The 24577-nt window shown below is 37.3% G+C and overlaps 1 protein-coding gene across 2 annotated transcripts in view; it reads left to right on the top strand.

Annotated features, from left to right (window-relative positions):
* The first annotated feature begins 72 nt into the window (after positions 1-72).
* The window catches only part of SCYL2 (SCY1 like pseudokinase 2), a 35924-nt gene continuing 11419 nt past the window's right edge, over positions 73-24577 (top strand). For both annotated transcript variants that reach the window (XM_086610957.1, XM_086610956.1), the window contains exons 1-9: positions 73-96; positions 5038-5242; positions 11374-11531; positions 16113-16257; positions 16851-17000; positions 17600-17821; positions 18686-18802; positions 21381-21506; positions 22944-23120. In XM_086610957.1, the coding sequence (XP_086467083.1) occupies positions 5066-5242; positions 11374-11531; positions 16113-16257; positions 16851-17000; positions 17600-17821; positions 18686-18802; positions 21381-21506; positions 22944-23120 (1272 nt within the window). In that variant the 5' untranslated portion in view covers positions 73-96; positions 5038-5065. The remainder of the gene's footprint in view (positions 97-5037; positions 5243-11373; positions 11532-16112; positions 16258-16850; positions 17001-17599; positions 17822-18685; positions 18803-21380; positions 21507-22943; positions 23121-24577) is intronic.

Below are 24577 nucleotides of genomic sequence, written 5' to 3' on the forward strand. Positions count from 1 at the left end.
GCGAGAGACGGAGCCGGCCTGACAGGCGGCCCGCCGGGCCCACAGGGCGACTGACAGGCAGCCGGGCGCGGCGCCGGCAGCTCCCCGCGGGCTCAGGTAAGAGGCCTGTCCCCTGCGCCCGGGAGCGGGAGCGGCTGCCCGTGGCCTAGTGCCGCTGCGCGGGGCGGGCAGGGCCCGCCGGCGCCGGGGCGGGAGGCCGGCGGTCTCGCGTCCCAGGAGCGCGGCGCTGCGGGCTGGAGCGGAAGGGGCAGGGGCCGCCCTGGGGGCGCGATCGTTGCCTGAGCAGGGCCTGGCGGGCACGGTTGAGCCGCCCGAGCCGGCGGATCGCGGATCAGCTGCTCGCGACCGCCGTTCGCCACGGCTCGCCTTTGGCCGCGGCCGCCGCCCGCCCCAGGCTCCCGCCCGCCCGGCTGCCCCGCGGAGCAGCGAGCGCATCAGCGGCCCGTCGGGCGGCGGGAAGGAAGGGATGGACTCCCGGCGTGCCGCTGGCGGGGGTTTCTCGGAGGAGGGGTGCGAGTCCGCTCTCACCGTAAATGGCAGTAAATACTTCGTCCGGGAGGACCGGCCCGCAAGGGACGGTCCGGGGGATTGTGCGGCGTATAGGTTAGGTTTCTCCCGTCAGCAGGCGACAAACAGGTCCCCGTGCTCGGGTCTCGTTCCGTGAGTTTTCGGTGGACTGTCAGTTGCAACTCAGTACCAGAATGGTTTATAAAAATCATGAAGGTGACTTGCTCTGAGGGCAGCTACACCGTGCACAAGCGCATCATTGCATTTGATGCTCTCGTTGTTTTCGTAACTGATGCGAAAGCTTGGTTGTGCCCGAATTTTTTTTATTTTTTTTTTTTTTTTCGGAGACTTGGATGTTCTAGCACCTGCTTCTTCTGTGAGTTCATCATTGTTTGGGTCAGATCGTTGGGGTGGGTGTTTGGAGTGGGTGGCATGAAGTACCCACGCACCTGCCTGCTGCCTTGGTTCGCAAAAGCGAATCCCAGCTTGTTATAGGTCAAAATTCTGGCAGAGTGCATGAGGCACTGCTGCACAGTGTGCACCCATGTCCCCATATGAAGCTATGAATTAGTTCAGGGGTATGTTAATAGTTTTAAATCATGCAGTTGTTTTACATGAGTGAGAATTAAAGAGTGGTGAGGAACCTTTGTTTTGGATTTACTGTTATTTCAACATTTTGAATGTTTTACCTCATTCATATTGCTGTGTTGGCTATTGCTTGCTACCTTGCCTAGTGATTAGGTTGTCATCATGCTGACATATTGTTGCTGATGTACATCAGCATAAAGACCATTATCGATTGTGAGAGGGATTCTTGAAAACAGCACACTGTCCATCTGGATTTCTTTTTAGGAGTGGTTCCAGGTTGCATGGACTTGATATCAGTAGCATGAATATTACTCTTGATTTTCAAACAGGAAGGAATCAAAGTTCTTAAACATTTACTCCATGTCCTGTGTTGCTTGTCTGAACACTATCACTCCTAAGATCATGTACTTTTTCTCTTCTTTTAACTTTAAATGAAGGTTTCATTGTGGATGACATTTGCTTTATTGTCCCATGGTTGTTAATTTTCCTATAAATAGTAGTTCAATCTTAAAAGAACTGAATAAACCAGTTTTCCTACAGTTGAGAACTAAATTTGCATATTTCAGATATGGTTAAATCTTCATGATTTGTGGTATTATAGATACTACTCAGATATGTGGGTTTTTTTGGCATAGATTTTCTAGGTACATTGTTCCTGTTGACATATATTGAGTTTTTACTGAAGTTGGTAATAACAATCATTTTTATAAAGCAAGAGTTATTTTAGATTACAGTCCAAACGTTGACATGAGGATTTCTACAAATTTACAGTTTTAGATAGATGTAAACTTAAAACCCAAGCTGCCTATTGAGAAGTAAGTTTCTCAGTACTCCTTAGTCTTGGGTAAATTAATCAGTAATTTGCATAGTGTCAAGCTGGAGAGGAACAGGTTGGACAGGGCCTGCTAGGCTTGCTTTTAAATCCTAACCGTTCAGACACTGGAATGCTGTTAACATTCTCACCTAGTGGCTTTTCCAGGCTTCTTACCGCAGTTAATATGTCACCACAGCAGAGGACATTTCTGATTTAATCAATACTACACCATTTTTCCACTGTCTGTGTAGAGAAGCTCCCTTTCACATTTATACAAAGGACATGCATGCACATGTATTTTCTTTATACTAGCTCTGCAATTAATTTTGTGAAGCATCTTTTAGTTTTGAGAATTCTAACACATGCGTGAATGAAACAATGCAAAAAGCACAAGATTTAAAAAGAAATGTATTAGATTTGTCATTACGTTAAATTCATTAGGATTGATTTTATGGTCCTTTTAGCATATAGAGTTTGCCTCATGGAATAGCTGCAGAATAAAATCTGAGAGCTGGAAATACCTCTAGCTCCTATTCGGAATACTCCATGATCTTTGCTTCTACCTGTTTATCAGGTTAATGAAAAGTTCATTTGTACAGGGATATTACCCAGTGTCTAATAGCTGTTGGTCTTGGGCTGCACGCTTAAGAGTTGCATGCATTTTTCCATAGCACAATTCTTAAAGTAAAACTAATATATTGCAATGAAATGTCACATACTGTTAAAATTTCTTAATAAAAGAAATTCCATGTTTCTATAATTTATTTCCAGCTATGTTCTCAATAAAACACTTAATACATACCAAATAAGTACATAATTGTTTTTAAGGTTATCTCATTGTATTCAGACTCAGCTTCTCATATCTAAAACTCGCAGTCCCTATAATTAAGACTGACTCCACCTTGAACGTGCTTGTTCAAGGTTCTACTCCTGAGTAGTCCCGTTGAAGCCATAACTACTATTTCTGGTTTTAAAGTTGAGTATTTGCGAGATCGAAATCTGTGCAGCTGGATACCTTTCTGGTTTATAACATGTTTTCTTTAAACTCCTAGTCTGATTTTTCATTTAGTAGCATGACGTTGTGTCACTCAGCTGACATGGAAATTGGAGAAATATCTATGGAGCCACAGTATTAGTGTGTTTCTGCATTTCACTGTGGAAGGTGAAGGTGGGATATAACGGCAGCAATAGTCAAGATAGAGCAGCATAGCTGTGTTGCTTCCAGCACTGTGCTAGTGTTTGCTTAGGACTAGATTGATACCGTTACACGCACCTACACTGGAGTGGATTGTTCAGTAACTCATATAACTTTCAAAGAAGTTTTATGTAGTATGTTTATTACCTCTTTTAGAAAACAAGTCTATCTTTCCCGTTTAAAACTAATCAGATTATTTGTCCTGATTTCTAACGGAATCAGATCTATATAGTACTAGGGGAACGTGTACGTGTCCAAGTAACTTTAGTGTGGTTAATTTCAGTCAAGTTTGACTGAGGTATACAAGTGTCAAAAATAAGTTTCCACTGGTTTTGTGAGGCTAAGGAGCTGTGGAAAGGAAACAAACTCCATCTGTGACTTGAACGTGGAAAAAGCTGTGGCATAAATGCATATATTAATAGACACCAGATAATCTATGCAGACCAGAACACTGCCTTATAAATGTATATAGTACAGTGGGAACAGCTTTAATTTGGACAACCAAACACCTCACATCTGATCAGAACGACATTGGGGCTGATTAGTCCCAGTGCTCACTGGATTATCTGTTAGTGCCTTCTGCTGCTTTTGTCCTTGTTACCATGACTTCACAAACATCTTCATCACAACATAATCTGGTCTCTTCCATTTGAATCAGAATGGCATTCTTCTATTTTTCAAAGAAGTAGTTTTACACAAATTATATGCCAATGAGTTGAGTGTATGGCAAATAAGGCCATAAATGAAAATAGTATTTCTGCAGATTTCACTACTTTTTCTGATTTGCTATCTTAGGTTTGTTTTACTACAGGTTGAAGAAATAGTACTCTAGACACCTTGTTTGAAATAAAAGATGAAGATGTATCCTTAAATATTGCTTTTGAATATACCAGACAACACCAGGAAATAATTTCTTCTTGCATTCTCTCTTCGTCTTTGCTCACACTGATAGGGAAGATGAATGTCTATCTCTTTTTTTCACTGTTTGTTTCCTGTCTTTTTTCTTTCTGGTGTATCCATTATCAGAGAGACAATTGTGTACATTGAGACGGAGGCAGGCTTTAGAACTTCTATCTGACAGAATAGGCAAGTCAGGTTTTTCGGAACTAATTATGACAATTTAGGAAACTGTGGAAGTACACAATACAGGGAGAGATGAACTAAATTATAAGTTGCCACACAGTCTTTTAGTTCTAAAATTTTCAAGGTGATGTAAAAAACTTCATTGTACAATGTTTTTGTTAAAATAAAGCATGAAAAGATGGTTTCTTGTTTCCTTCCTCTGCAGCAGCTGATCAACTCATTAATACTCAGATCATACAAATAGTAATGTCAGCATGAGTAAAATACTGAGCTTTGAGCTTATATTTTGACAAGCACAGTGTAGGAAAGAACACATTTTTTAGTTATCTTCTGTATAATACCCATCTATTCTTTCACTGGTCTGGGATCTCAGGCAATCCTTCCCTTCCGTGAGCGCTGCAATTAAAGGAGCCTAGTTTCCTTTGCATTTGGTTCTCTTTGTTGATTGATATTGATACACAAGGTGTGAACCTTTCCTTTCATGGAAGCAGTTTATACATTTTCTCCTTTATTCAGTCACCTGTTTTCAAGAAATGGTTGAATTTCTCAGTCCTTCGTTGCTTTGTTAGATCTAATGAAGAATGTTCAACAGATTCAAAAGTTTTTAAGGAAGAGTAGAAGCAATGACATATGGTCACCAGGCGTGCATACACAGATATGTGTATGCAGTGTGAGTGTGCTTAACTGCAAAGCCCTGGAAATTATATTTCGATGTTCCTTTTGTGGGTTACTGCTATATCCTACTGGATCCTTGATTAGATGTCCTTTAATATTATAATTTTCAACACGTGTCTTATGTTAACAGAAATTGTGAGAGGACTGTGAAACTTTTTTTTTCTTGTCTTTGTAGGAGAATACGTTTGTGTACAGCTGAGACAATGGAGTCCATGCTGAATAAATTGAAGAGTACCGTTACAAAGGTAACGGCTGATGTCACCAGTGCAGTCATGGGAAATCCCGTTACCAGGGAATTTGATGTTGGCCGACATATTGCCAGTGGTGGTAATGGTCTTGCTTGGAAGATATTTAATGGAACTAAAAAATCAACAAAACAGGTGGGTTGTCAAGTAAAGACCTAATTTTATAGCATTAGATATTAAACTGGTAGGTAGTAGCTGTTAAATGACATTTAAAACCAAAATCCAACTGGGCAAACTGATGCTAAGGGTAGTACTATAAGTAAAATGAAATGAACACCTAAATGTTACTTAAATATAATGTTGTCAGCTAGATAGGTGGTAGTTGCTTTAAACTTCACTGCTGTAGAAAGAAGTGGTTCTGCATTCATAACATGCAATTTGATACTAAGATCAAGAATTAATCTGAGTTAAAACTGATCTGACAAGAAGGAAGAAGTTTGTTTTAACATGGAGAGGTTCCCTAATTTGTTTTACCTTGCAACACTTCTTTTTTGGCAGCAGTACTGGCTTTTTATGTTTTAAAATATCATGAAGTATGCCATCATTTGTTCTCAGCAAAAGAGACACTAGTTTTTTTCTCAGCTACCATACAGTAGTTGAGAGGTTAGGAAAGTCATGAGATACAGTAACAGGAAGGCATGGGATAGAGGAGGTGGTTGTGGAGGAAGTGAGGTCCACCTTCCTGTGCTGTTTTCAGATGAGTTTTGTTCTCTTTTAGTTTCCTTAAAGCATTAGGGTTTAGAGCACTAGTATATAAACTTTTGACTCACTTGAAGTCACGTGTGTAAATGGAAGTAGGATTGTGACTTTGGAAGAAGGTTTGCCAGAAACAGAGTTTAAGAACTGCTATTATAGAACATCATTTTGTTGTACTGGAAAAATGCGAAATATCTTTTTTCAAACTTGGAAAGGAAATAGAATTTTCAATGAGTAAATAGAAGAGTCAATAAGTTACGACCGTCAGTTAAACTCGATGCTAAAGTGATGTGAAGTCACTTAGACAAGGAATCAGCTTGCTACAGATGTACCAAAAAGAAATGGGCACAAAGGAATGGCTTTGGAAAACATATGTACAATCTGTTAGATGGTAGGAAAATAAACTGTAGCAAATAAAGAAGAAATACACTATCCAGAATAAATAATCTGTGGAGAATGTGTGATCTGATTGTGATAGAATCTGAATAATGCTAAGCATGTACTTTTGCCATATTCTCAAGCACCTGTCTAGCTGTTGCAGGACTCTATACATCTAGTATTTACTGAGTGTACCAAATGTACTAATTGGAGGTTTTGTTGGTCTTATTCAACCATACAAAGAAGTGATAACATTGAAAGTATGGTAGTTTGATAGGTTTTATACAATCTTTGTGCCCAGTAAGCATTTGACCTGTAGCAGGTGTAGCTTTAAGGGTCTGGAGAGTTGTAGCAAGTTTCGTTCACTGCCCAATTGACAGAGTGTGTGTAACTTGTTTCCTGTTGATCATGTTTTTCAAGCTTTGAATGGGTGTTCTGACCACTGATTTTGCAGGATTTTAGTTCAGGTGTTACCACATGTGATCCTGCAGGATCTCTGTAAACCCTGATTACCATCTGTACATTTTTGTGCCTTCCTTAGTCATAAAAAACACAGCAGCAGTTGTACTGCAGGGAATTTTAGTTGGCTGGTGGTTTGATGTGCAATTACTGTTTATTATTAATATTACCAATTAGGTAACATCATGTCAACATTCATTTTGCCTTTGCAAAATGAAACTAGGCAGCAATACAAACAATTTACGTTGTGTTGTATTGCAATATATCTATTCTTTAACATTTTTTATTTCTTATGCATGTACCTTTTGAATGTTGGCTGGGTAATATGGGAAGTGGCTGACTGTAATTTTCCAAGTGGTAGCAGTCACTTTTATGAAGTGATGCACATATTTGCTGTATTGCAGGTGTGCATATCTAAGTTGAAGCTACAAGCACTTAGCTTTTTTACAATAAATGTGTATTGTGATGTAAGGCCTTAATTGCCCATGTTGTTGTCACCTTACTACAACACAAGTGATAATTTAAATCATCGTAGCCAGATGAAATAGCTACATTTGGAGTTTTAGTGCTACGGCAATAGAGCGGATCAGAAATCTTTGTTCTCAGGACAAGTGCAAGTGAGCAGTCTTACAAAAGTTGGTCAGCTGAAGTGAAGATTTCAAACATGGATTAATTTGGTTCCTATTTTTAAGTCAGTGGACAGTTACAAATATTCCGTCTCTGGTAACAGTAGATATGTATGATTTTATTCCTCTTTTCAGTTCCACCTGGTTCCCATCTTGGTGGTTTTACTGGATTTCTGAATGTTTACTTTTTTCTTTTTTTTAATATATCTTGTCTTTTCTTGTTTACTTTGTAGGTGACTGAATAACAGCCTAACAGAATGTGAGGAAATTGCTTACCTGTGTGCATGTTTTTGTCTGGGGCTATTTGACAGCTGATTTGCTGCTGTTTGTTTGAAAGATTTATGAGTCTTTCTAGTTATACATGTATACATGAAGTAACATATTGCTAATTTTACAGTATGTAGTTCTGCTCGTTTTGGATTTGTTAACTTAGTATTTATGCACTTACATGTATTTCTGGCATAATATGGCACTTGTCCTTTTTGCTGCTTAGAAAGTTCAATCATAAAGACATACATAGGATAAGGTCACTTAATGTTCCTGTTGGCAGCTCGGTCATAAAACCTAGCAGAATTCAGGAGATAGTGGTTTGCAGTTCAAGACTACTGTAGCTGTGTTTAACTTTTATTGTGGTAGTACTAAATATATTAATGGTAGGTAAGTCAGCTTTCTGTTGTTTTGGCTGTGCATACAGTAGCTGTGAAATGAAAGCTTCCTACTATTCAAACTTTAAAGGCTAACTCATTTTAAAACTGGAATAGTTGTATTGTATACCTTATAACTGAAGCAAACTGATGGGAAAGTAGAGTTGTAAAAAAACATTGGCAAACTTCTAAAAATAAAACTCGCAAAAGCCAAAAGCTGGAGGAAAATCTTTTTCTGGCAAAAGACCAGAGTAATACTGGAATGCTTTCCAGTATTTTAGTTCAGAGACTATTTTGCTTTGCACAGTGGGAGGCTTTGGTAAAACATCATGTGTTTGCATATTGAGTTACATCTGATTAATTGTTAAAAAAATAAATGAGTGCATATGGGTAAAATAGAGAACAAAAGTGAAACAGAAACCAAACATGAAGTTTCTAAAATCAAGCATGTAACTGCTACCCTAAAATTTCCTTTGTGTTCATGACTTAGTCTTTTAACACGATCGCATTTATTTTTTTTTTTTCCACAAGAGCATTACATCATTCAGTTCACAGGATAGATGGTGAACTGTAGTTTTTAAGAAATTTGTGATTTATTTTTTTCTTCCTTACTGTTCTGTGCTTAGTCTCTGGCATTATTACTCCACACTATTCAAAATGCCGTTGAAAATAGAAGGATTTGAGTTTCTATATCATTCACACTTTAGCGCTTGAATGTTTTACAGGTATTGTTAACATGCTTTCTCAGTATCCAGTGAGATAAATAGGAAGAGGTTTTGCTATTCCGTTATCATCACATTTCCACAGCTTTTAGAGTCTTTAATTTATAAATACTTTCTAGTTTTGTTTGCTCTTTTTTGATACACAAACCCAGTGTGTTTCTGAATTCTTGCTGCCTGCTTGGGGGCACGAGAGAAAGCATGACATGCCTTCATTGCCTGGTTACCTTTTTCTGGTTAGGGGCAGTGGACATCAGGAGCTAGAATGGAAGTAATGAGGCACAGTTTGCTAAGAAGCAGTAAGGATAGGTTTGCTATTCATATTTCTTTCCCTTAGTCATGGCCTTTGTTGGTGGACACTAGCAGTACTTCTTTTTCCTTGCATGAAAACAGAGTAGCACTTGCTTTTAATGTTGACTACCTGCTTGCTTAAGATCTGAGAATTGTTTCTCTCTCTTTCCCCCTTCTCCCCTTCTGTTTTTTTTTTTCTCTCCCCTACCACTCCTTTTCTTTCCCCCCCCAGCAGTTGCATTGGCTAAGATAAGAGCAGGATTTTTGAAGTTTATTTGGTTTATGAAGTTTTGATGTGGCTGAATAAGGACACGTGTTTTAAATTGTCAGTATATGTTTCAAACTGGTGTGTGTTTCATAAGGAATGCAGGATTGCAAATGGACTTGGAGGATGTGGTGGGTTGACTCCAACCAGCAACCAAGCACCCACACAGTAACTCACTCACTTCCTCACCCGCAGCGGGATGCGGGCAGAAAATAGGAAGACGAAAAGTGAGAAAACTCATCAGTCAAGATCCAAACAGTGTAATAGGTGAAAGAAGAGGGGAAAAAAACAGTGAAGCAAAGGAAATTACTCACCACATCCCACAGGCAGACTGATACTCAAGCTAGTCTCCAAACAGCTGCCACCTTGGAAGCCAAAAACCACCTTCTTCTTCTACCCTACTTTTTATCACTGAGCATGGTATTATATAGTATGGATTAGCCCTTTGGCCAGTTTGAGTTGTCTGTCTTGGCCATGTTCCATCCCACTCTCCTGTCTACCCACAGCCTACTCACCTGGAAGAGGTGAGGCAGAGTGGGAATAAGAGAAAGCCTTGACCATGTGCAAGGACTGTTCAGCAATAGCCAGAACATTGGTGTGTTATCAACACCGTTTTAGCCACAAATCTAAAACATGGCACCATATGGGATGCTATGAAGAAAGTTAATTCTGTCTCAGCCAGATCCAGTACAAAGGAAAACTGCTCGAAGAAGCTGGGAAAAGGGAATTGGGACATTTAGTGATTAAAACTGAAAGGATAAAAAGCCTTTATGAAGGAGTGTATTAGTGAATACCAGGTCTTTGGGACAATGGTCAACAGGATTCCCCTGAAATACACGAGCACAACCAGAGATGACTTATTTACTCTTTTCCGTTTGGTGACTAAAAGTGTTCTAGATGAGTTAATATGATTATAGCCCAGTTAAACTAAATCCCTGCCATGTCTTGCATGTTGTGGACAATGCTTACTCCTGTTTGCACAGGTGACATTTAATTCCTTGGCAAAGGCATTGTAGAACTTAAAACACTGATCTTTTCAGTGATTCATATGTAAAATTCTAAGTTATAGACATTCACCTGCTAGTGGCTTCATGAAACAGGTACCAGCTAAAAAACATAATTTTTTTTAGTGTATTGGACTGAATTGCTTTTTTTATATAGCTTATTACTAGAAATCTTTTTTTTTTTTAAATCAATAATGTAACTGTTCCTGTGAGATTTTCGTTAGAATAATGGTTCTAAAATGTGCAGTACAAGAGCATAGACTTCCTCTTGGGACTGAAAACTGTATTTTCATATTATTTTCTACTGGTTTCTAACCTTTATTATTATTTATAACACTGTTGGGGAATAAGAAAGTCTCTGCTTCATGATAAAGTTTTAAATTCCTTTTTTCTTCAGTTGATTTATTTCTCTTTAATGACTTCCAAGATTGTGATGTAATCTAATTTTTTATTTGATACCCACCTCTGTAATTTCAAATTTTCATATAAATTTCTTAATTTTCTCCCACTCCATTTACAGAGATTGGTTGGAAGAATTGTTTCTTCAGTTTTTTAACATGGACTGCATTTCTGGGACTTCTTTTTACATATGTTTAAGCATTAAAAAATTCTTAATGTTCTATCATGTGAATGGTGTGATCAGATTAATTGATTACTCAGATATTTTTCTGTGACTACAAAATATCTGTCATGAATGTCTAGTTTAACATAGCTCATGCTGGTTTGGAGCAGAGCGCTGAGACAGGGTCTGGTTTAATAAAGCACCACTTGATATCTTTAAAGCCAAGTGAATGCATGTATACTCAGAATATTTTAATTGTTCGTAGTTGATGTAAATGCTTTCATCTACTTAAAAGCAAGCTGATTTCTGTCCTGTGGATCTGCTGCTTTGTCACTGTGCAGATAGTGGTTATAGTTTATGCATTACTGTTTGTGAGCTAAGGAGCGGTAGTACTATAACTCTTAAAATATATATTCCAGAGGTTATATACAGTAACCTGTGTGATTATGACTGGGACAAAGTAAGGACAATATATATACACATACATATATTGAAATACTTATTACATTAGGGAGATTGTACTGTTGATTCAAAAAAATGTGTATCTGTATATATGTAATTGTATATAGGTTTGGTTTCTGGCTGCGTTATATACTGAATGAATTTTGTTGCTTACTCCTAGGAAGTGGCTGTTTTTGTCTTTGATAAGAAGCTAATAGACAAGTATCAAAAATTTGAAAAGGATCAGATTATTGATTCTTTAAAACGAGGCGTTCAGCAGCTAACCAGACTTCGACACCCTCGACTACTCACTGTTCAACATCCGTTGGAAGAATCCAGGTAAGCTGTAGTAAAATTAGGAACAGACTTTCTTAATCATTGTTTTGTTATTGGTTATAAAATATCTGGAACATTCAACACATACATCTGTGAGATTCAAGTTTACTATTTGTACTTACTAAGAATGGTATTCACTCCACCCTTTGATTTTTATTGCCTTCCCCCCACCCCGTCCCTCCCAACGCCATAGGATGCATTCCTGGTGTAAATCTAATAACCTACTGCATGATCTTAGTCCAGTTACAGCTGTATAGGTACACATGACCCTTACGGCAGGAAAATTTGGTAGTTCAATTACTTTAAATTTTAAAGAATACTCTTAAAAATTGTTTTCTTTGGAGAAGTTGTTCATACATTTGTTCCATTTATGAGATGTATCTACTCGGTGCATGTGAGATTGGAGATTTTTGTTAAATTGTATCTATTGTGGCCACATAGGTGTTTAAAAGGCCCTCCTATGCCAAACAAGGGAAACAGAATTCAGTGTGTTTTTGTAGCGTTTGTTTGATTTATGTAAGGTTAGTCACTAGGCACAATAATGGGTTAGTCTGATAGATTTGTCATTCAGCTGTAGTGATAACAGCACGCTAAAATCTGACAAATAAAATGAAGGTTTTGTGTTAAAATGGAAAGCTTATCCTGATCCTACAGAGGAAGATAGTGAAGGTTTTTTTTCCAAAGTAGTTTTTCTAAATGATAGCCTAATACCTTTTGAACTAATGCTTTTTTTAAATTGTCTGTTAACCTGCCTATTTGCAAATGTACTGGCTTCTAGGAGCTGAGAATACTGTAGAAATGCCTCTTTATCTTTGCGATGTCTACTTTGGGAAAGATTTCTTAGATTAAATGACACTTGCATATTCATATGTATCTTTCCTCTAGTACTAAACACATTTTGCATTAACAAGGTTTCAAAGCTGTCATTGTCCCTATGGTTCAGTATGCCTCCCCACAAAAAACTAAGGAAGATTAATTATGTAATTGAAGACAACTCTCAGTATTCTACAACAGTAAACAAACTATTACATGCTAAATGGCCTAGGGTCATCTCGGTCATAGTGTATGCAAGTGAATCCCAGAGGATATCCCAGGCTTCTTCCTAAAATTGTTACAGTATTTCAATTGACTCAGCAACTGCATCTGTAATTATTTTCTTTCCTGAACTCTGCCCTTCAGAAGAAGAGGATAAGATTCATACCTTGGAGTGTTAAGAAAGTTTTGGTGTTCTTGTAAAGAATTTAAGCCTTTTGAGGAAAATTAGCAGTAGTTATATCAGAGTTCTCATTTGTGAGTTTTCGTAATGCCCTATGCCTTGCTCCAGTTGCTCTTCTTTCCATACTCAGCACGCTCCCTGTAGAGACATCCATAACACCAAACCTGTCCAGTTGCTTGCTTTGCCGGAAACTGGTGTAAGAATTTTTGGAGGGGGTTCGTATACGGAAGGTTTGCTTGAAGTATTTTTCTGTGTAACCTTGTGCAAACATGCTGTAAGATTTCTTTAGAATTGCAGGTCTTTCCAGAGTGCTTATTCTTGAAGAAATCTGTCATGGGCTCCTTCCGGCTAGACTGTACCTGGTCTTTTTTTGTGTCTCCAAAGTAACATACAGTTGTGTGGAACTGCTTGCAAGTCACCCTATATTCATCTTTTGTGAGGCCTTTTTTGTGTTTTCACATTCCTAATCCTGTTCCCAATAACCCGGTGTTGTCCTGTCGTATATGTCAGGATTGTTTTAAAGATCGTCCAAGTAGCCGCGCTAGCCAGCCAGTGTGAGCGATTCACAAAAAGGTAGAACAGTTTGGTTTAATTGCAGACATATTGATGTGCAGTGCTATCTCTGCTCTTTATAGAGACCAGCTAGGGTTGAAGAAAACTTGTTGTCCTGTGTTCTTAATTGTATAAGGGCCTGTGTTGTAGATGTGAGGAGACAGTTGAATAGGAGACCGAGTTGGCAATAGTGGCTGTTGAATTTTGGTTTCAAATTGGAGAGCCATGCTGGAATGAAAGTCGAGATCGCTCCAGAACCACATTATTATGAGTGCTGAGTGGAATATGGTAAAAATATACCAACATTTGTGTCCGTAGGGACAGAGACGTGTGTGTCCAAAATTACATTTGGTCTTGCTTTCAGTGTATTCTACAGTAATGTGTAGGGCTGTTGCACACATTGTGCGGTTTTCGGTTCGATGTCCTGTTGAAATGGTGTCTCCAATTGTCCCTTTTAGAGATGGAATTTGCCAGTCTATATCTTCTTCTTTTATAATCCATTTCTGTTTATGGAAGGCAAAATTATTGTGTAGTGCTACCACAGAGAAATTTAGGATGTAACAGGAGAAGTACTGGGTCCATATCATTATAGCCTATATGAGCATGAGTCCATGGCCATCCTGTTGTGCACAAGTTCCGTATATTGTGTGTGTCAATTGCAAAATCAAATAGTAGATCTGTGTTTTTATACAAAATGCAGGTTGGTAAAGGTGAAGGTAAAGGTGGAATAGGTTTGGTAAAGGTGAAGTTGTACCTGCAATCTACATTTGGTTCTGTTATTTTGTAACAGTTGTTATTGTTGTTTTTCGGTTTGGAGAAATAGATATAGAATATTTTCATTTCGGTTGGCCTGTGGTAACTAGATCTACTGATTATTCAGCACCCAATCTGTATTCTCTCTCCTGGTATGGCCTGGAGCTCAGCCATCTGATGAGAGTCATCCCAACCCCATTTGTCTCTTGAGTATATTTCATTCCCCTGTAAGACTTAAGGTGGAAAGATTTAGGTTTGCCTCACTTTGAGGTGTTTTAGTGCTTGCAGTGTTTCTTAGTAGTGCATGGTCTCAAGGATCTTGTGCTTGGGCTATTTACTTACTCCAATAAGCAGGAACAGAGAAAGTGGGGAAGGGGCGATACGTCACTGTCATTGTTGCCATGGATGCATATCCCAACAGGTCAATGCAGGATTGTTGTTGGAGAAAAAGATAAAAAAGCCAAATTATAAATTCACTCATAATGTCATTGCTGCCCGATAAAAATATCAGTAATGTGAAGAGTCTGAGATACTTAATTTACTAGACATACCATCTGTTGCAATTTTTCCCAAAGCACATGTATTTTTGGCCATCACTTTTATTTTTAACTTGTTTTCTTTTTCTTATGTTACTCTGAATTTAATTTTGATATTATTCAGGGAATTGTTAAAGAAGCTGCACTGTATGGCAGACATCAGCTTTTGCAATATTCAGTTGTTTTAATTAGATTTGCTGAATCCTTCCATTACTCTGGTTTGAGTCCTGATTTAATTAGCTCCTAAAGTAAAAAATAAACAGCCATCTTTTTATTCTGTCAAAACTACAGCAATCAAAGTGTTTATATTATGAAAATTACTGATTAACTGTTCCCTAGGTATTTTCCAACATCTACGCCTTAACCGTTACTAAGTCTGTAAGTACTATGGTAAAGTTGAAGTCAGATTGAAAATGAAGTACTTTGTCTTTCTGTGCTCTGATTCTTCCTTGTGATTTTCACAGAAACAAGTTTTATAGCCCTAGCTGTGTTAATAGAAACATGAAAGGAATGGTGTGAACAGAACAGTAGGGAGGAAGACAAGCAGTAGTTCTGTCAGGTTGGCTGAATTCATGTATTCATGATATTGGCTGAATTCGTGTCTTCTGTGATATTTTTAAGGAATGCACAAACAGTTAGGCTTCTGTCTTCTGGCCTATAACTTTAACAGTAATAAAGATACATTTTTGAATAATACTGAGTCTCAGTTTTTTGTGTTTGTACTCGTGCAGCATTTAGTGTTCTTGTGAATTATTCATCCTTAAACCAGGTATGTGTGCTACCATCCATGTAACGCTTTCTCCAAAAGAACTTTAAAACAATAAAGAAGTGAGGTGCAATGCCTGCCCAGGGCCTCTCCATATGAAGAATGTGGATATAATGACTCTGTCTACGTTACAGGTTGTATGAGGCTCTGGGCAACCTGGTGTAGTGGAGGGTGTCCCTGCCCATGGCAGGGGGCTTAGAACTAGATGATCTTTGAGATCCCTTCCAACCCAAACCATTCTATGATTCTACATGAAGTTTGTGAAATGGAGACACACATTGTTTTCAGGACTTTGAAATTTGACATTTTGAAGCACAGTGTTACAACCAGTCCACTTTGTGTGGAAGTTTGCTTCATCTGTGCTTTTCAAACCCTGTTAACACAAAAATGTGTCAACAAGACCTTTAGTTTTTTGTGAAGAAAACAATTGATAAAGTAATGTAGAAAACAGTCTTTACACATGCAAACTGCAGTTTGTAATACAAACATCATCGTGTTTGCACCTCTTCTTTTCATTTAATTTGCAAAGTAAAAGAATATTCAGGTGCTAATTTACATTTTATTACTTTTGTTTCTGATGATCGTCTGACCATATTAAGTATTGCTTCACTCAGGACATACCTGTTTTAGACACAGCTAAAAGCCTGATTTTACAAGTGCTCTGGTAATGTATAATATGCTGTTTGTGTGATTCTTTATTTGCAGTCAAGAGATATATTATATTTATTTACAAGAAATGTTTTTATGTATTTCCTCTATAGAGATTGCTTGGCATTTTGTACAGAACCAGTCTGTGCAAGTTTAGCTAACGTTCTTGGCAGCTGGGACAACCTACCTTCACCTTTACCATCTGACATTAAAGAATACAAACTTTATGATGTGGAGACCAAATATGGTTTGCTTCAGGTATGACACAGATTGTCCTTATAATTTTCATATGCTTTTAGTATTAATGATTATTTTATAAAGTTTGTAAACTGCCAAACAAAGTTTTGTCTGACTATAGTAAATCAAATAATTGGGAAGTGAGAGATCGTAGTGTCCTGATCACTATGAGAGAGGATAAACACTGGAAGTTCTAAGTTGCTGCTGGTTTTGCTTGTTCTGACATGGAAAATATGAAATCAAATGAATTTTTGTTTTCTATATAAATGTCTGTGCTACAGCTGTCTCTCCCATATGCGACTCTTTTCTTTACCTTCTGTGGAGGAATAGTAGCTCTAAGGTTTTATTTGGTGAATATGTTGATTGGGTTTGAAAAGCATTTTTGTCCTCATGCTGTGATATTTAATTGGCATTAGTAATTTCATCAGCTGTTTATCCATCTGTATTTAATTTCCTTCATACATAATCTTGAAGACATACCCTAAAATAGTGGTGAAAAATTGTTTCTTAGTTAACTTGCCTTTGACTGGGACCACAGGAACAGAATTTTTGTAAATGTCTAACAGGATATTGGGGAAAATACTTAACTTGAAACAACAATCTTTTATTAACAGGTTTCTGAAGGCTTGTCATTTTTGCATAGCAGTGTGAAAATGGTCCATGGAAATATTACTCCTGAAAATATAATTTTGAATAAGAGTGGGGCATGGAAAATTATGGGCTTTGATTTTTGTATCCAGTCAACAAATCCATCTGAACAGGAGGTAATAGATATTTATATTTATCATTATTAAAGATCTTTGTCTGAAACCAGTCTCATGACCTTGCATTTCAATACAGAATCATTTATTTGATATTCACCTCTATATTTTATTGTCAGGAGGTTTGAACATATGGCACAGGTCTGGTTTGAAGTGCTGCCTTTGGTCATCACAGAAAAAGAGCTCGAGTTGGCTCAGTGGAGGCAAAATAGACTAGTGATGGTTTCAGACAGAGGCTGAAGCCTATATTGGTTCTGCTCACCTGCGTGTTGAACGACATGCAAAGCTACCTAATTTAGTCTGTTGCATCCACTCAGTGCCTGGTTGCTACCTCTTAAAATGAATTTTGATCATGGCACATGTTTCCCTCTTACAGCAGTGCTTTGGTTTTGCATTACACTTCCCAATTCTAATAGTCAGACGTAACTGCATCAGCTAATCCCTGTACGCTACAGACAGATTCTTAACAGTTTTGCCTTACTCCATTTCTGTTTCATTCATAATTGAATTTGAGTGGATTAATTATTTGCTGCTAGAGTTTCTTATTTAAAATGTTCTTTAAAAATCCGTAGTAAATGTACTTTCTTTTACTTCTCTCCTAGCCAAAGTTCCCGTGTAAAGAATGGGATCCAAACTTGCCATCGTTGTGTCTTCCAAATCCTGAATATCTGGCACCAGAATATATTCTCTCTGTGAGCTGTGAGACAGCCAGTGATATGTACTCTCTAGGAGCTGTTATGTATGCAGTGTTTAATAAAGGGAAACCAATTTTTGAGGTCAACAAGCAGGATATTTATAAAAGCTTTAGTAGGCAGCTGGATCAGGTATTTTTTCTATTTGTGACTATTATTCATTGATTTCATATTTGAAAATTTACTGTTTTAAAATAGATTAAAATATGTAGAACACAATACCAGTGCTCCAATATAAATAATCCAATAATTCTCTTACCTTGCATGCTATTTTTGTAGCAAGAAAAAAGAATCCTAGCAAAATATGGGAAATAAAAGTACATGTAGAGAAGGTTATATGTACCAACTTTATAAACTACAAATTTCTTTTTTCACCTGATTTCTCCTGTTGAATGCTGATCTTGTGTAATAAATACCTGTTAGGGTGAACAGCGTGAAACACAAGGCAGTGAGTGACTTATGTAGGGCTGTTAAAGGTGACTGAGTTTAGAGTGATTTGATCACTTGACATTGCAATTGGTATCCACTTAGCTATCAGCTATTTCATATTCTTTGTGAACTATGAATATTAACAGAAGACAGTTACTTGGATCAGCTGACATAATGTATGTTCATATGCAAGTTTCCTTTGTTGTACCTTCTTTGGATGCCATTGCCTTAGTTGTGTGTACTGTATTTTAGTGTGTGTCGACAACACCTCAGATAATAACATGTACCCGTTTAAAAATAATGGGTTTGTGTTCTCTGATAACCTTAACACAATGATAAGTTGGAAATAGGGGAATATGACCAGAAGCAGATAGACTTTTGGGAGACAGAAAGAAGACTATGAGGGATCATAAACAAATGGGTTTTAAAAGGGGAGAAGGGAGGGCTATCAAAGGTGTGGGTAGAGAAACCATCAAGAGGACAAAGTATAGTCCTGTTGTATATTGGAAATAGTTATATACAGGATTTTCTGACTTCATGGTGCATGTGCTTAAATTACTTATGCAGCTGAGCCGTTTAAGCTCCAGTACTCTTCAGAATATACCAGAAGAGGTGCGTGAACATGTAAAGCTACTCTTAAATGTAGCTCCAGCAGTCAGACCAGACGCAGATCAAATGACTAAGGTCAGTTCATGGAAAATATAGTAGCCATAGGAAAGAAGGAAAATAGTGTTTGATTTGTAGAAACAATAGAGCTATTTTGAAGTGTTTTCCTGTTACTCATTTTAGTTGAAATGTTAAATATTTTTTAACTAATTTGGAAATAATGATGTTAGTTGATGCCAAAAGTTGTCCTTATGCTGACCTTTATTTGTATGGAAAAAGTGGGTGCTGAGACAGAATTTGGAATAATCATTCAATGCAACACTATTTTATTGCTTTCCAATACAGTTGAAAGTATTTTCTCTGCTATACTTTTATACAGTTCAATCTTTAAGACTGTATTGGAAGGATTTTAAAGCCATAAAATGATAAAGGGCAATAAATGTAAGGATTAACTTTTGGCTTATGATTTTCAGTGCATTCTTAAATATACAGAAGAATAGCTTAAAATACATTTGGAGCTTGTTTGCCATAATAAAGCAAAAAAAAATTGCAAGTAGGATAATTTAAGTTTTAATTTGACAAACTCTTCCTCCACTTTACTGTCTGAAAGTAGAACCTTAAAAGCATTGTTCTTCCTTTGTCTTATACTCTGTTTTCTCATATCTGATAGCCTTTTAGATTCCTGCTTATAGATTTGCTTAGCTAAACAATTTTCTTCTTTTCCTGAGAGAAATCAGTGTCTTAGTAATTGGAAGAAATAGTGATTGAAGAAGGGAGGGAGAACAGAATGGTTCTGCCAACACATATACTGAAAGATGGGAAGTGAGTAAATTGACAAATGAAAAGAGAAAACTTCAGGGGGACCTAATAGCTGCCTTCCAATACCTGAAGGGAACCTACAGGAAGGCTGGGGAGGGACTTTTGACAAGAGTGTCCACTGATAGGACAAGGGGAAATGGGTTTAAGTTGAAGGAGAACAGATTTAGATTAGATTTTAGGAAGACGTTCTTCAGTATGAGGATGGTAAGACTTTGGAATAAATTGCCCAGAGAAGTTGTGGATGCCCCCTCCCTGGAGGTGTTCAAGGCCAAGTTGGACGGAGCCTTGAGTAGCCTGGTCTAGTTGAGAGGCGTCCCTGCCCATGACAGGGAGGTTGGATTAGATGATCTCTGAGGTCCCTTCCAGACTATGTTATTCTATGATTCTATGAAATATTAGTCAGATATCACCTCACTTGTCTGAAGGACTGCCACAAACCAAGCTGTAAATGGTTGTACTAAGCAGTATGTTTTTATGAAGATGTTAAGTCTCTTTTACCACGTCTGCACTGCAGACTGAGTTGTAGGGTGGAGATATTAGAGCTTTAGTTCTAAAAGCACTTTGTTACGACCAGCGTGACGTGAGCTAAATGGAGCTTGACGTGGTCAAGTTTACCTTGCTAGTTTTAATTAGTTTGTGTTAACCTATGTAGAATTCCACCATCACGTACATTTTCGTGTGTGATCTAGAAGACCGAATTTAAGACCACAGTACAGGCTAACTTCAATTCTCTGCTGGTAGATTCTTTTCTTCTGTATTGTCCTACTCCACTTTTCTGATTCTTTTCTTCTTTATTGCCCTACTCTTATCAGCTTCTCTTTCTGCCTTACAGCAGAGCTTATTTAACTGATTTTATATCCTTTCTTTTTGCACAAATTTTTCAACTGGAAACCAGTTTCTAAATAGTCTGAGAGACCATGCTTTGTCTTTAACTGTTGTGAACCCATGAGGTTTGATATATCCCTCCCTAAAACTGAGAGCTAGCAGGAAGGAGGAATCTTAGCCGTGCAAGTTTTTGAATGCAGAACTTTTCATTCCAGTCTGTGGAGGTCCGGCATAGACACTCTTCTACTCTTTTGGTTCATCTGCTAACTGAAAACTGAAAATTTGATGATAGATTTTTATATAAACTATATAAAAAAATTACATATTTATCTTCATATCATCATGTGTTTTTATCAATCTGTCATTAACGATGAAGCAGCTCGATCAGTACTAATATGATATACCACAGCTATAGATGAAACCCCCAGGTATTTTGTTGGTACCATCTTGATAAGCCTGGTCTATGTATATATATTGTTACACAATACTTCTGAAGGCCTGTGCCCTCTTTGATGAAGTAATGCAAACATGGAAGATCATGTGAGAAATTATAGCGGACAGGATTTACAAGTCGATCTGAACGTTGGTGAGAAGTTTATATAATTACACATTTATTGCATATAAATGCTTGTTGATTCATTATAAATTTCCAGGCGTGTTAGCCAGCTAGTGCTTACTTACTGATGGCCTAGTCAGTAATCCTTTGATGTAATATTAAATAGCATAATTATTCCTAGGAGAACTTTTAATTAAGGATTTTACTTTTCATTCTATTTTTTGGAGACAAAACATTATTTTGTATACAATAAGGTAACATGCATGGGTTTCTTTAAAATGATCGGAAAATTCCATCTTAATAATCAACCTTTATCTGTGAATGTTATGCAGGCACGTCATTGTAAAGGTTTACTGTAGTGCATTGAGAAGGTAAATAGTAATTATATTATGAAATCTTTGTAACAGTGTCAGTGTTGTCTCCCTCCAGATTACAAGCTTTTAATCTTATTTTTAGATACCATTCTTCGATGATGTGGGAGCAATGACGCTTCAGTATTTTGATTCATTATTTCAAAGGGATAACCTTCAGAAATCACAGTTTTTTAAAGGGCTACCAAAGGTTCTGCCAAAACTACCTAAGGTATGTCTAAGTGATGTCTTGCAATAGTGAGTTTAAGAATATGTGGACATCTATTAATGTGCTGAATCTGGGAATGCTGGACTTTGTGTAGCATTGTGCCATAATAGACTGCCGGGAGACTGTCAGAATAGAGCAGTAGGAAAGAAAGGGAGATTAGAAAATAATTGGTGTGGAAATACTCCTCAGCTATCAATAATTCTTTAAATGGAAAATGGCAAATTGCGCCATCAGTATGTGGAAGGAACTATCATTTGTCCTCTTGTAGTTCATCTCACTTTGAAAGGGAGTTGTCTTCTTTCCTCTTACAAGGCTTTCCCTTGTTTTCCAGATGCTATCATAGCTCTTTGAAGTCATCTTGCCATCTTGTCTCCCAATAAGATTGCTTCAAGTTTTTTCATAGCAAGGCAGTACTTTAACGTTGAATGATGCAAAGCTTCCTTCCCTCAACAGGCGAAGTGCTTTCTTGTTCTAGCAGTGCCCGGAAACCTCAAAGGCAAATGTCTGTCATTACAGATTTCTTCTGTGTAGTGTTAGATGCTATGTCTAGACTGAGTCCTTTTCCTTTTGTGGTATTCTTTAATTTAAATAAGGCATAATGCATGTGTGATAGAAAAATAGTATTAGTTTAAAAAATAATAGAATAGCTGAGCTTTTCAGCCATTGCATTACATTTATTTATTTTTAATTCTGTTTTGAACTACGCAGTGCAAAATTCGGACTTCATGTTTAACACTCTCTTCTTTTTAATTTAGTGATTTTTTTTCCTTTGCTTAGAAATCATTGATGCTTTGAATTTGGAAATAGATGGGATATATTTCACCTACTTTAGACAGCTGCTGACTGACCTAATCATCTTTAGGGCATTTATTTTTTTTCTGTCTTGAAAGTATATTCTATGAGGAAAGGGACTGTGCCCTTGAGCTGTGTATTTCTTGACTTTAAAAGTATTTAAGGATGTCTAACTCTACAGTAGACATCCACAGTGTAAGTATCTGTTTCATCAGCAGAATCCCATTTAGGGAATGTACCTGCAGTTTTACGGGAAGGTGTTCGTTCAGTGAGTGATGGGGTACTGAAAAACTGATTATTTCGAGGGGGTAATACGGTCTTTTTTAAGGGTCTTTTTTAAGAAAGCATATAGAGTAAGGTTTTCATAATTTATGTATGTGACTGAAAGCCCTATTTTCTGTACAGTTAATTACTTTTTGTTGACTTTCACAGTTGTTATCGTCTCCACTTATGTTTTGAATGCAGAGAAAAGTAAGCAACATAGCAGAGTGTAAATTAGCTAGACTGTACTGTGAAATTAAGAGTTCAAAATTGAAAATAGTCTGTTTTTGTAAATATCAGGTGAATACAAAAGCTCTTGAGCTGACACAATGCTAACTTACTGCAATGCATCGCAATGTGATGCATGCTTGTTTTTCTCTCTTTTAGCGTGTTATAATTCAGCGAATTTTGCCTTGCTTGACTTCTGAATTTGTGAATCCTGATATGGTACCATTTGTCTTGCCTAACGTTCTTCTCATTGCTGAGGAATGCTCCAAAGAAGAATATATCAGGCTCATTCTGCCTGATCTTGGTCCTGTTTTTAAGCAGCAAGAACCAATCCAGGTATGTTAATATTGTTCAGATTACAATTTTTCTCTTTGATGTTTTTTTCCTGAAAAATGACTAATTGTTCTATTTCCCTTTTCCAGCTTCACACAGATTGCGCAGCCTGCTCTGTAGTTTTCCAAGCAGTCAGTCTTGAGTCATAAGAAATAGATCTTTTTTCCAGAAAATTCATAAAACGTCCGCCCCTGCTGTTTCAGATGGGTTTTTTGAGGGTATATTTGCATTTATAGATGAGATTAGGTTAGAAAAAAAGCAAACATTTAATTTACCACTCAATTCTTGGTTTTGGTTGGTTGTAGAAGATATATTTGTAAGCATTTGATCACTTACCTAGCCAATCTGAGTGAGATTGTACAGTACAATATTTGTACATATTCTACCAGTAGCTGAACCTATGATTTTTTTTTTTCCTTGTATCCAGATTGCTGACACTGGGATCATGGAGTGAAAAAGTTGTAACTTTGACACTCTGTTAAAAGTGCTGTTTACTGATGATAATAATGTTTATTTGAGGGCTGTGCACAAATTTATGAAATTTGTTTCATTTTATTTGACAAATGTATTGTGTAAGTAAAATACGTTTTTTTCTGTTGTTTACATGCATAAAAGTAGTAAGATGTTATAATTTCTGTAAAAGAGCAAAATATTTGCATCCTTTTGTCAACATCATGTGCATTATGATTCCTGAGAATTCTGTCACTAAGTTAGGCATTGTGCCTCCACAGATAAAAGGCAGATACGCATTCCGTCAAGCTCACTTTGTTTTACTGCTGCATGCTGTTATTTCTCTGCAGAGCATTTAAGGGGCAGAATAAATATAGGAATGAACAAGTAGACCTTTTATTTCTAGGTTTCAGAAAACTGGATCATAGAACTTTGATTCCACTGGGGAGCAGGAAAAAGGGACAATTATGTAACTAAGAGTACCTCAGAAAATTAGATTACTTAAAGTTCTATACTTTGGGGGAACGCTAGCATTGTTGTTGTCTTGAAAAAATTACATGCCTAACTGACTGAAAACCATTGAACATCTTATTTGTACTGCTTTGTCCTAAAAGGTAACATTATGTTTTTCTACCTTTAACATCAGATTTGTGAGACAATCCTCACTGCAAAAAGTTTGTCTCAAAGTTATCTGGAGCATAATGGGTGCAAAATTTGTTTCATTTCTTGAGAAATGAGGGAAGCAAAATGCAGACTTGGGGTCAGCTCATAAAGAGCAAGCTTCACAAAATTTTTCTGTAGCTTTCTAAATACTGTATATTAAATTCTTATGTTGACTTTCTTTAATGCACACTGAGTACTAGAAGGCTTATTCCACTATTATTTCTATGGTCTTTTTAGTATGGCAAAGTTTGTTTAAGTAATCTAGGACAGGTTTTCAGAGTTAATATACTAGGAATTCAGGAAAAAAATATAAAGGTTCAGAGTGTTAGTGGACAGAATTCCAGGTC

Source organism: Tauraco erythrolophus, chromosome 4 (genome assembly GCF_009769465.1).
Source record: "Tauraco erythrolophus isolate bTauEry1 chromosome 4, bTauEry1.pri, whole genome shotgun sequence".
Classification (NCBI taxonomy): Eukaryota; Metazoa; Chordata; class Aves; order Musophagiformes; family Musophagidae; genus Tauraco; species Tauraco erythrolophus.